General features: G+C 38.8%; 1 protein-coding gene across 1 annotated transcript in view; it reads left to right on the top strand.

The window, feature by feature from the left end:
• Positions 1-13,191, top strand: part of ELAPOR2 (endosome-lysosome associated apoptosis and autophagy regulator family member 2) — a 196,938-nt gene that overhangs the window by 96,552 nt on the left and 87,195 nt on the right. Inside the window, exons 3-4 of the mRNA XM_036762173.1 lie at positions 5,818-6,013; positions 10,909-11,056. Of these exons, the coding sequence (XP_036618068.1) occupies positions 5,850-6,013; positions 10,909-11,056 (312 nt within the window). The 5' untranslated portion in view covers positions 5,818-5,849. The remainder of the gene's footprint in view (positions 1-5,817; positions 6,014-10,908; positions 11,057-13,191) is intronic.

Genomic DNA, 13,191 nt, shown 5'->3' with positions numbered 1-13,191 from the left:
CAGGTGGTATGATCTGTCCAATAAAAGAAAAAAAGAAGGATCCTCATTAGCCAAAGAAGAATAAGCTTGATGGCTTGCATGTAACGTCAGCAAGGAAGCTGAATCATTTGAATGTAGTGTTGTGTGATCCTTCTGTCTAGAATGGATGGTTGCTTTCTCTTTTGTTAAATAAGAGATGAGCTTTTCCCCCCCTCTCTGTCAAAGCATGTCACACCATAAGGGACTGAACAGATACTCTCCCAATTAAAAGTAGTATTCCATGGTCACCAGCACCAGCAGTCGAATATGAAGATCTGAAGCCTGCTGTGTCTTCAAGATGGTGCTGAATTCCCTCTGGAAACCATTTCCCTCTTTTTCTTCATTAATTTGGAACCTGTACTTTGACAGTAATCTGACAGCCTTTCAACTAGTTATGTTTTTAATTAACACAGGATGAATCTTTATTTGAATAAACCAAGGTAAAGTAGTGCTTGGATTCTTATATTTTTTCAGGAATGCTAACCACATCTGTGCTTTGAGCTGATGTTGGGATGTTTTTAGTGATTAATAGTCTAAACAATTACAGATCTGTCCTATCTTGCTTGGGCACTGAATAATTCCAGGCAATTATAGATGTTTATCTCAAAAGTAAAGCACTATCAGTCATGTTTATGTTATCTTTAAGGATAACTATATAGGCCTCTGGCCTATGTATGCCAGACATCAAACAATATGCCATCACTGAAAAGGAAAGGCATAAAATAATGGTAGGATTTTCATACTGTAATAAAAAACAATAGAGCAGCTAGGTGGCTCAGTGAATAGAACACCTGCTCTGGAGTCAGGAGGACCTGAGTTTAAATCTGGCCTCAGATACCTGACACTTAGTAGCTGCGTGACCTCGGGCAAGTCACTTAACCCTGATTGCCTTGCCTCCCCCCTCCAAAAAAAGCAATAAAAGTAACATTTGGAACTTTTAGAAATGACCAGGTACTCATTTGTTAGGCTTTGTCTAGTATAATTCTCCTCATCACCAAATAATTTCATGTGTCTTGTGATTGCAACCGATGAATACAACCTATGAAATTTTTGCTTAAATGCATGTTCCTCAACAATTTGTTTTAAAATTCTGTACCTGTGATGTTGTTATAGAGAATTCTTGCGGGGAGGAAACTCCTTCTACAAACAGAAATTAGCAACTATTTTGCTAAATAGAATTGTAGAGCATTGTCTATGTCTCTGTGAGTTTAAGTGACTTATCCAGGTGTCCTGGCTTGGGAGGCAGGACCTGAATCCAGATCTTTCTGACTTTTTATCTATTACACCACACTGTCACTATGAGGACATTTTAACTTTCCTTGAAGTAATAGAATAAGGAGGGCAACACTAAAAGTCGGTGACCATTATATATCTTAGAATGATCTTTCTCAGAGTTTTAGGGGACCTTAGAGGCCATCTACTCCAACACCTGAACAAGAATTTCTTCTACAACTTTTCAAAAAATTCGTCATTCATCATAGCAGGTCTTCAAGCAGACATTACTTTTGGATCAGCCAAGAGTCGTTGTCAGAGCTTTATTCTGAGCCATAGTTATAAGGAGGTCATGTAATGTCGTCTAAGCAATTTTAGTGTTATGATAGCATTTCAATATAAACATCAACATCTTCACCAAATTGTTGATTCTGTTAGTGAAATAAAATATCCAGACAATGATGGTGTTGGTGAGAAGTATACATTCAGTAATCACATATTTCTATCAGATGTCTTAGTCTTAAGAACAGCAGCCCTGGAGTTGTGTCTTTTAGTGATACGTTCTTGGGCTCCATACATCATAAAGGACACCACTTGCTTGTTTTGAAATAAGATATTCACTGCATAATAATCCCCAGATTCTGGGGTTTATTCATATCAAGCTCTTGAATATACTCCTAAGGGACAATGCTGAGCACAGATCTGCTCAGGTTATGGAGTGGAAGCCATACTCAATTTCTTACCAGTAATACATGAGAATGGAGCCCACATTTTTTTTATGCTTGTCATTTTTTCACATGATCATATTCTTGTCGACAAAGTAGACAAAGCACAGTTACTGGTAAACAGGTGTGGAACCAAAAAGCCTTCAACAAAATTCAAATTTATTGTCAAAAAACTCCTCTGAAAATCACTGCAGTCATTATGCAGCTACAGGAACTGAAAATGTAAAAAACAACAAAAACCACTAAGGAATTCAAAGGAAGTAAAATGATGACATTGGATCACACTGTAACACAGGGAATAAAAGTATAAAGCAGAGAGAGGAAGACAGTATTTATTTTGCAGAGGTCATCATGAGATACAGGTTATTCAATAAGCTATGTGCCATTAAGCTATGTTATTTCATAGAATTCTCTTGGGATGTGATTCTGGAGCTGACTTCAAGGACCCTACTCCTTGCAAGACAAGACAAGAAGGAAAAAAATATGATACAAAGAACTTTGGCCCCTTTAATAAACACTAGAACTTAACTTAGATTACTACTAAACCATTTTGAGCAAATATTTTTAAAAAATCAAATCAAAGTTTTTTACTTTGAGATTTATGGGCTGGCCCCCTACGTACCGACTTACTAGAAAAACTTTCATCATACTAAGCTCCCTCTTATGTGCCCCCATTTGTGTTACAGATACTGCATTGTAGGAGTGTAAGTGAAATAAAAATATAACACTTACTCATTTGATCCCTAGTCCCTGACACAATGAATGGGTTTTGTCGCGAGTAATCTTGATGGTTCATATCCCCATTCAGGGCTAACCCTGGAAATATCAGAGTTTAATACCATTTAGCTTCCCTGCAAGAATTCAGGGCAACAGATTATTAGATATTGAACTGATTCAATTTAAAAGAGGTTTTAAATAAACGAAGGGGGTCTCCTTCTTTTTCCAGAAGTCAGCAAACAATCCCCCTTCCCTCTGAAGCTATATGGATACATGACTCATGATGCTAGCCAAGGGGCAGGTTGAGATTGCTCCTCCATGCACATGATTTCCTGCTTTGTTGATTTTTTTCCACTTGAGGATCATGCAAATGGTACAGTTCGTGGAGCTCCCTCCAGGTCTTTGTACCCATTTTATTTCTTCTGTGTTTGTGTGTATGTGTCTGTTCCTTGCCCTTTGTCCTTTTCCTCCAAAAGACCTTTCTGGAGCTTTTGATGTACTCTCCCGCAGAAGAACCTCTCCTCTTAGACAGTCTGGTTTGTCTGTGCCTTCTGTGTTTTTTCTTTCTCTGCCTATTTTCAGGTGAGTCCTTGGCTCCTTTTTTAAAAAGACTAATCCAAAGGACCAGCTTATGTGTATGAACTCTTTTCAATTCATTGACCCTCCCTACTGCTGCTCAAACAAAATCATTGCTGTCCTTCCTGCTTGAAGAGGACCAAAATGACATCACGATTGTTGGGGTCAAAGTACAGTTCATCCAGCTATGACCAATGAGACTCTAATGAGCTCAGAAGGCTATACCACAGGTTGGGCACAAACAGTCTGAACATTTGGAACGGAGGTGTCTCTAAATCTGCACATCTTACGCAACAAAATCAAGTTAGGCAATGAAGACCCAGGACAAAGAATTAACACCTTGTCTGTGAACTCCACATTCAGGAAATAGTCTGACTACCGGAGACAAACTCACTATACGCAAAAAAGTGTTTTCCCATGAAAGCACATTTCTCTCTGAGCATCTGGTTTTGCTCTCTCTGAGTATCTGCCAGATACCACTACAATGAAAACATCTGGCTGCTATTTACTGATGCATTTTAACACTGCCCAATAGTTCAGGACAGGATATAAAGAAGAATATGAATTACACAGTAATGAATACATCTGAAGTTACTTGCCCTTTTATTAAGGGGCAGGGTGCAAATCAGAATTAGTTGAGTTGAAATTTGTTTAAAGAACTAGGAAAAATGCTTAATATTTGTAAAGTGCTTAGCACAGTGTTTGGCATGTAGTAGGCACTTAATTCTTGTTTCCTTCCCCTTGTTCCTCCACCCCCCACAAATGCTATAGAATATTTACTGAATGTTAGTAGTCACAAGTTTGTATTTTAGTTCTTTAACAAGGCTGTATCCTTTGCAAAAGTATTCTTCCACTTGTAAGGGCATTTGTTTAATACTAGAATGACTAACTCAGGCTAGACTTTCAGCTAGTTCATTGAGTGACATGACTAAATTCCAATGATTATACCTGGCATCCCATCTAGCTTTCCACTTTTGGCATCTTGCCATACTCCTGCCATCCACTCTGCAAGATATCCTGATTGGTGACTGAGTGAGCATGAACTCTCTGGAACTAACTGGTTACAAACCATGCTTTATGTTCCAGTTCTCTATCCACCCTAACCATCTTCTTTCATCTATATTGCTGTGTTACATGTACTCTTCCCAAATTTCTTTTCAACCTCTTCAACCATAATCAAACCAATGTTGCCATTTCTTCTGGAAGGATGAACTAGCAAGGTAAAAATCACAATATAGACGATAATTGTCAATATGCCTATGTGGTTCTGTATTGCAAAATATAAGACTCTCCATATAGAAAGTAGAAGTAATCCATTTATTCAGACACCAGAGAACCAGATCCCAAAACCAATAAGCACAATCCATCACAGCAGCAAAGAATTCAATACACAGTATCACAGCAGAGAGCTACTCCACCCCAAAACCATCCGCCCCCCCAGTGCTGAGGCCTTCCCACAAACACACTCACAGCACAGTTAGCTCAGCTGTGTCTACTTTCCCCCTCAGTTCTAACTGCTCTCTCAACATTTCCTGTGACATGCTTTCCTTTTCCTCTCAGCAAGCTGCTCCTACCACATGTGACTTGGGCTTCCTGTGATGTAAGCAGGTCACGTGGCCTGTTAATCGGTGGGAAAGATCTTCAAATCTAAATTGTCATTACAAAGGGGCATGTCCATCAGCTTCCTCTTTGGCTCCTCTCAGTATTCCTATGACTTCCTAGACTAAAACATCTTTACTTGGCCACCATCACCACATATGTGCTGGAATAGTGGATGATTGTACTTTTACTGCTGCCTCCACATTGGGAATAAGGAGGAGAGGGAAGGCATGCCTCATAAGAAAGGAACCGTGGTGATGAGAGCTTGGATGGGGGGCAGGGTACCCCAAGGATTGGTTATGATGTATCACAGTAGAGGCCACTAGAAGATGAGGGATGCAGTAATGTCTTTTCTATATGAGATGTTGGCACCATGGGGGAAAGACATTTGCTTTGTCTGTTCATTATTCTACTATGCCTCAGCTTTTCCCATCTATAGTTTGGGGATAGAATAATACTTTCTAATTGCCAAACTGTACAGTTATGAATAGAATAGCAGCATATATAAAACTCTGGAGTCAAGAAGACTTCTGTTCAAATGCTGCTTCTGATACTTATTTTTAAAAATGTTTCAATTAGATTTTTTCGAGATCTAAGGGTGATATAATAATACCATAACCTACACAAACATCTCAATAAATATTTGTTGAATGAATGAATAATAATGCTGTACCAAAGCTAAATATTTTGCTGTAAAAAGGCTGTTTTTCACAGTGCATATGTTGATTTCCTCTAGATACAAATCAGAACAATTGGAGAACTTGGTCTTAGTGCTAGTATGTAGGTGGGGAAAATAGGCAGGTTGTATTGTCTGTTATATAGCAGAGCATGAATAATTGAATAATTATGTTCATGGTTTTCCCAGTGGAGCTCTTGGTTAACAATACTGTATTTTAAATGGCAGCCTACTGTTACTGTCTTTGTGCCTGCTTACCCTCATAACTAATTGATTGTAAATGGTTTTTTTCAGCCTTTTCCTGTGCTTCTGGTGAATACCTAGAAATGAAGAACCAGGTCTGCAGTAAGTGTGAGGAAGGCACCTACTCCTTGGGCAGTGGTATCAAGTTTGATGAATGGGATGAGTTACCTGCGGGATTTTCCAATGTCGCAACATTCATGGACACAGCAGTGGGTCCTGCGGAGAACAAACCAGATAGCTGTGACAAGTAAGAAACTTAAAGGGTCCGGTTAAAATTGACTAAGTAACGGAGAAGAGTATACTTGATAATTTTTGCAAAATTGTAGATTTTCATGGTCTTAATGGGTGGTGGGTATTTGGGATCTACAGAAGAATTTTATTGTATGGGGTTCTAGAAGTGCATACAGTACATGTAAAAAATGTTACTGGAACTGGACAGGATTGATAGACTTGGGAACTTCAAATGGGGCAGTTCTCAGATGCTCCAGTGTGGCCACAGACCTATTGGTATCATAAGTATTCATAGAATCATAGATGGAGAACTGGAAAGGATTGTAGAGATGGTCTATTTCAATACCCTCATCTACAGATGAAAAAACTAAAACCCAGGCATAGGTTCACAGATGTAGAGTTAGAAGAGAACTTTCAAGAGGCCATTTAGTCCAGCTGCCTTATTTTTCAGGTGAGGGAAAAGAATCCCAGGGATGTGAAATGAAAGCCAGAACCAGGATTCAGAGTCAGAAATCATGATTCTTGGTTTGGTACTCCTAAATTCACTAGTCTTCATAGGACCATGATGATAGCTCTTTTTATACTCAGAAAGTGAATTTGTGTGTGTATAGGTATAAATGTGTGTTATATAAAATTGCCAAACCGTGCCTGTCTGTCTCTCTTTCTCTCTCTTTCTCCCTTTCCATATATGTCAGTTTGGCCATTTTTTTGAGAGACAAGCCACAGGCTGTAATACAAATCAAACTTAAGAATTGTGTCCAGCCTTTAAAATGTACATACTTAAAGGAAAAATGATATTTTAAAATAATATAGAATACTCAAGAAAAGTCATTGCTTTTCTGAAAAGCTATTTTAAAATGTTGATTTTAGAGATTTATTTTCTTCTCCATCCCTGAAAGGAAGAAGAGCTAAGCTTTATTTCCTCATTTCAGATGAGGAAGAGTAAAGTAAACACCTCATTGTTTGACTTTTTAATCAATCTTCCAAGTTTCTTAAGCAAGTCATTGACTTGACCTTAGGCCAGGATGAGAAAATGTTCACTTGTTTTAAAGAAAGGTCCTTTCTTGTCCTCTGGCCATATGTAGTTTTGATGTGAGTTACATTTTTTTAATGCATTCGTTTTTTTCCACTTAAACTAGATGTCTCCAGATCCTGAATCCAGGGATTGTTTGTCACCCTGGGAAAAGGGTGTAGTTTAGGAGTCCTTATCTCAGTTTCTGCTCTCACTGCTGAGTCAGGTGCCTAGAGGGCAGGTAGATACATCTCCTTACCATTTGGGGTTCTAGGGATACCCCTGAGAGACAGTGAGGCTCTTGTAATACTTTTGGCTTAAGACCCTATTCTGGTGCCCCCCGCCATATCAATCACACATCGTTAGTATTTCTGTTACAATCATCAATGCCCCACAATGATTAGTGCCCCAGCATCATTTAGTCAACTAAAATCAATTTACTTTTACAAAGGGATATTTGTTGAGAAGATATAAAGATGTATAAAACATTGCCCTGACCTGGGAGCGCACTTTTCCTTATAATGCCTAGGTTCCTGGTCCCTTCATCATCGCAAGACTGAAGCCTAGTTCATATTGCCTTCATGAAGCCTGGTCCATTAAGTGGAAGCCTCCATGAAAGGCAGGAAAAAATAGACATAGTAGTTACAGAAGCAACAGCTGGGCCATATGTTCAAAGCATCATGTAGTCTCGGGTGGGGGAGAGCTTGTGTCTGGTGCTAGCTCTCTCTCCCCCATCTCTCCTCCTCCCTCTCTCACTCCCACTCTGTCTCCCCCTCCCTCTCCCCATCTTTCTCCCCCTCCCTCTCTCCCCCTCCATTTCTCCCTCTTTCCTCCCCTCTCTCCTTCCTCACCCTTCTCTCACCCTTTCTCTTCCTCCCTCTCCCCCCCCACCCCCAGAGGCTTATAGTGCTTCTTGCCTCTTCATTTGAAGGCAGCCAGGCAGAAAACAGAGACAGCGTGCTTTTGCTACTTAGTGCCTATTGATAGCATACCTAATTCTGGCTTAGCAGTCAATAAAAGTCTGGTTTTTTGCTACATTACTAATAGACCAGAAACAGTCCTATCATCCCTGCTCATATTCTGAATAGATATTTACTAGGTGGCTACCTGGGCAAGTCACTAACCCTGTTTGCCTCAGTTTCCTCATCTTTAAAATGAGCTGGAGAAGGAAATGGCAAACCATTCCAGTATCTTCGCCAAGAAAACCCCAAATGGGGTCATGGAGAGTTAGACATGACTGAAAAATGACTTAAGAAGGTTGCTTACTTCTCCTGAGTAAGTTTTAAAAATTTAGTCTTGTGTCTCATTGTGGTGTATACTTGAGCTTGGACTCTTTTTGAAAAAATCTTTTAATTTTTAGTTCTATATCTTCTTACTTCCTCTACCCCTAATCCCAACCATTGAGGATGCAAGAAATTTGATAACCATTATAGATATGAAGTCATGTAAAACATTTTTGCATTAGCTATATTTTGGGGGAAAACAAGAAAAATAAAAAAAAAAGAAAGGAAAAATCTGCTTTGGTTTGCTCTCTGAAGCCATCAGTTCTGTATTTGGAGTTGTGGGAGATCATCGTATTGATCAGAGTTACCAAGCCTTTCACAGTTGATTGCTGTTACTGTGTAGATTGTCTTTCTGACTCTGCTCACTTGGAGTTTGGACTCTAAATGGCTATTCAAGGGAGAACAAAAGAGCTTTCAGGTCTGAGCAAGCTGGAAGGGTTTGCAGATCTGTCTCTGGAGGCCTAGGTTAGCTAAATTCAGAAAATGGGAAGGAAACAGACATTTATTAAGTGCCTACTATGTGTCAGGTACTGTTCTAAGATCTTTACAAATATTATTTTACTTGACACAATAATCCTGCTATATAAATGCAGGACTATTATATTATTATAATGCAGGACTATTTCCATTTTACAGTTGAGGAAATTGAGGCAAATAGAAGTTAAGTAACTTGAACAGGTTCTCGAGGCTAGTGAGTATGTGAGGCCATAATTGAACTCAGGTCTCAAAGACTGGTGTTCTGTCCTCTGTTACACCTAGCTCCCTTGGTTGCCAGGTGATGTATTTTTTCAACTGTTGTTAGTCATAAAGACCACCTACTGACGTGTGTTGAGGTTGCAATCTGTATCATTGGAGAGAATTTGCACATAGTGAAATCGCAGATCTCTGAAGTAGTAACAGAAAATTACAAATAAACAAGAAAAGTAACATTGGCTGTTAAAAATGAAGCATATTGAAAATGGATTACTTATAAAGGTGGACTATATTATTATGTATTAATTATTTATAATTAATTATATATTAATATATTATATTAAAGATATATTAGAAAAATTTTCCAGATAGTCTGATCAGAGAATTAATGGGAGGGGCAACAGGGATAGATTGATTAAATGTATCTTTTTTCGGAGTGGTACTCATTAAAATAATATATCCTATATCCCACTTGTAGAAGTATAAGCAGGTTACAGTTTTGGTGTCTAAACATCTCATCTAATTTTGTGTTTGAGTATTTGCAAAAGCATTAATGTAAAAGATATGAGGAGGATCAAAATGAAGTTGAACGTTGTTTTCTGGATGCTGTTAGAAATTATTCCCTCCTGTGACCTTACACAAATTAGTTCACCTTTTTGGGTTTCTTTTGAAAATGCATCATATGGATTTAAAGTATGATACAGGGAAAGAAAACTCTTGACACATGCTACCTGTGTGACCTCGGCAAATCACTTAATCCCTTTACCATTAGTAATTACCCTGGAGGCCATTCTGCATTGGTGGGAAAAATGTCCTTGTTTCCTTACACCAATGAAATCACCAAAAGTCCAAAATTAAAGTGTAAGGTACAGGGAAAATTCTGTAATGATAAACTCCAAACTCTTCTCCTGTAGTTGAGATTGTATTATCGAGAGTATATTGTTAAACAAACTTCCCAGTCTTCAGGAATTAGAGTAGCACAACTTTTCACCTGAAATTTGAATTTTGCATGGCATTCGTGTTTGAAAATTCAACCTTAGGAAGGGCTTAGCTTAGACTTCTGAGATATAAAAATGACGCAACCAAAGAAGCCCACAGAATGTTCTCATCTTGAGTATCATTAAGAATATAAGAACTAGCTGGAGGACTCTGGACTAAAATAATATTTAACATGCCTTTTGGCCTTACAATTTCAACTCCCTTTTTTAAAGAAAAGTAATGCAAGCAACAAATGATAAACTATAGCCAGAGGTATGCTCAAGTGAGCTAATTGTTAAATTTTCCGTGGGAACATTTACATCTTTGAAATTGGCAAATGCTACCACTCTGGATTTGATTTATTGTTTTATTGTCTAGACTTAAAGAGATGGAAAAAATGTTAATGCAAATTAAAAGTGGGGTGTGGTGTGTGTGTGTGTGTGTGTGTGTGTGTGTGTGTGTTTGTAGAGCCTGTTGTTAAACATTTATTAGCACACAACTGGCTACATACAGCCTTTCCAGTGTAATGACCTTGAAGTTACATACATCATTAAGGAAGATGGGACTTTGTGTGGCAGGCTATGACTAATTGTTAATGAGAAGTTAACAAGAAGAATGCTTCTGTCTTATCTTCTATTCTACCTAAAAAGAATGAACAGTTAAGTATTTTCAGTGATCACACTTGAGGTGACAAATTGCTACCTCAAAGCCATCAATCCTAGAGCTTCTCCCCAGGATACAAGAGGTTAGGTGGCAGAGGGAATTTATATTTTCCTATAAGACACATGGGCTTTGAAGGCTGCTGGTGAATGGGTGGCTCCTCTCTGCATTGCCCAGTACTTTGGCTCATGCGGCAGTGTCTTTCTTACCCTGGTCACATGTTTGAATGGAGAGAAGGTAGTCCTGTGCACTAACATGATGTTTTTTTTGGCTTTGATTCCACAGCTCTTCCTGGATCCCTCGTGGAAATTACATTGAGTCCAATCGAGATGACTGCACAGTTTCTTTGATCTATGCAGTGCACCTAAAGAAGTCTGGTTATGTCTTCTTTGAATACCAATATATTGACAACAACATCTTCTTTGAATTCTTTGTAAGAGGTTTAAAACTCTGGAATTTCTTATATTCTTCCCCATCCCCGCCCCCCACTTCACTAAATTCTTAGATTTAAATGAGAAGGCACTGATAAATTTTGATATCATAAATCTTGCTTCTCCCTTCTACCCTTCACTCCTTTGTTTTTGTAATCAGCATCCTCCTGTTCTCTTATAGCTGCTTGGATTTTATTTGCTTTTAAATTGCATATCTTTTAAAATAATTCATCTTTATTTTAAATTGGTTGATGCTTTGCCCTCTTTCTACCTTTGGATTGCTGAGAAAAGTGAAATAATATGGTCTGAAATTGTCTAATCACATTATTTTACCTCTTGAAAGAACAATCGACAATTTCACTTTCTTTTTTTTGTAGCCACTAACACTTGGCCTTTTGCTTTGAACTTTTCACTTTATTGAAATTTCCTGGAAAGTTCACTTTTATTTGGAGTTCAGTGACTGGCACTACTTTGTTAAAATTCTATTGTGTGTATTTATAGAATTCCAGCGTGGATTTAAAAGGCTCTTCTTTTTTTCATTATAGTTTAAAGTATGCCTCTCTGTGAGATTTAATTAGTCATTTAAGCATACTCATGTAATATTTCAGAAATGCAAATGAGTATAGGATTTCTGTGTCTGGAGGACTAGTTTATCTCAAGGGTGACAATTCACACATGTTTTGGAAAGGACTGGCAAATGGGATTGTAACAGAGTGTAGTAGCTATTTTAACTGATTTAGCTACTAGAGATAAAAATGTTTACTTAGTTGTTATAACTTGGAAAATATCTATTGTGGCTCATGTGGCTGCAAAAACACTGAACTCCCGTGCTGAGTAAATGTGTTTTCCTCCCTTTCCTTGTCTGTCTTTTCCCCTTTCTCTTCCCTTAATTACAAAAATAGTTTTGCAAATAAGGAATTAGATTTGATGATGTCTAAATCCCATTACAGCTCTAAAATCCAATGAAATATTTAAACTGCTAAACAATACCCAAGTTGCACATTTGCTCCTGTAGCAACTGCCTCATTTGTGAAATGTTTCCCAGAGTAGAGGAAAACCTAGTGGTTTATGCCTCGTGCTATCCAAATGGGGTCATGAAGAGTCAGACATGACTGAAAAATGACTGAACAAATGGAGAATCTATGGATACATAGGTAAAATGAAGCTGAGAAGAAAGGCACTCATTCAGGCGGGCTTCTCCTCTCTCTGAACCTGTCCCTGTCCCTCCCCCTCCCCTTCTCCTTCTCCCCTACCCCCTCTCTTTTCCTTCCTTCCCTCTCTCTGTCCCTCCTTCCTTCTCTTCCCTTTCTCCTTCCTTTCCATTTCCCCTCCCTTTCCTTTCCCCTTTACTTTCTTCTCTCCCCCTCCCCTCTCCTTTCCTTTCCTTTCTTTTCTCTTCCTCTCTCTTTTATTTTTTCCTCCTGAATTAGTCAAACAGGCTAAGTAAGCTAAAATTTCCAGATAATTTCTTAACTCTGTGCTTTGTACTGCCTGTGTAGGCAAATTTGGAGGGCCTACTTTGAACAAGCTCCTTCAAACCTCTTTATCCAGTCTCTTTAATTTCTCTACATCAGTCAGTCCACAAGGATTTATTAAGTGCTTACTTACTCTCTGCCAGGCACAGTACTAAGGCCTTTGAATACAAATACAAGTAAAAAGAAAGACAGTCTCAGCCTTCAAGGGGTTTACATTCTAATGGAGGAAGACAATATAAAAAGAAGCTGAAAAGTTGGCAGTAAGGGTGGTGGTAGTAGTGGAGGGTACCCAGCACAGGGCATGGGGCGGTCTAGACGCAGCCTGGAGAGGAATGAGTCCAGGCTGGCCTGGGCTCCCTCCTTAAATGGAGGTTCTTGGAGGAGTCATCCAATCAGAGGGAGAGCAGAAGAGGCTGAGAGTGCTTCCAATGTGGGAATTATTCCAGGGCTGGAGTGAGCTTCAAGATGAAGAGATGGGATGCAGTAGAGAAAGTCCGAAGTGAAGCCTGGGCAATGAGACATGGCCAGCTTTGGGGCCCTCTTTAAGTGGAGATTCTAATTTCACCTCTGCCATGGGAGACTTTTATATGCTTTGAGATCTCTAGGTAAAAGGTGCTAGGGAGGCATAAAATTTCATTCTTTGGCCTTACAGTGGCAATGCT

This window comes from Trichosurus vulpecula, chromosome 5 (assembly GCF_011100635.1).
Source record: "Trichosurus vulpecula isolate mTriVul1 chromosome 5, mTriVul1.pri, whole genome shotgun sequence".
NCBI lineage: Eukaryota > Metazoa > Chordata > Mammalia > Diprotodontia > Phalangeridae > Trichosurus > Trichosurus vulpecula.
Note: the sequence above shows the minus strand (reverse complement) of the source record. Positions and strands in the feature narration are given on the sequence as shown.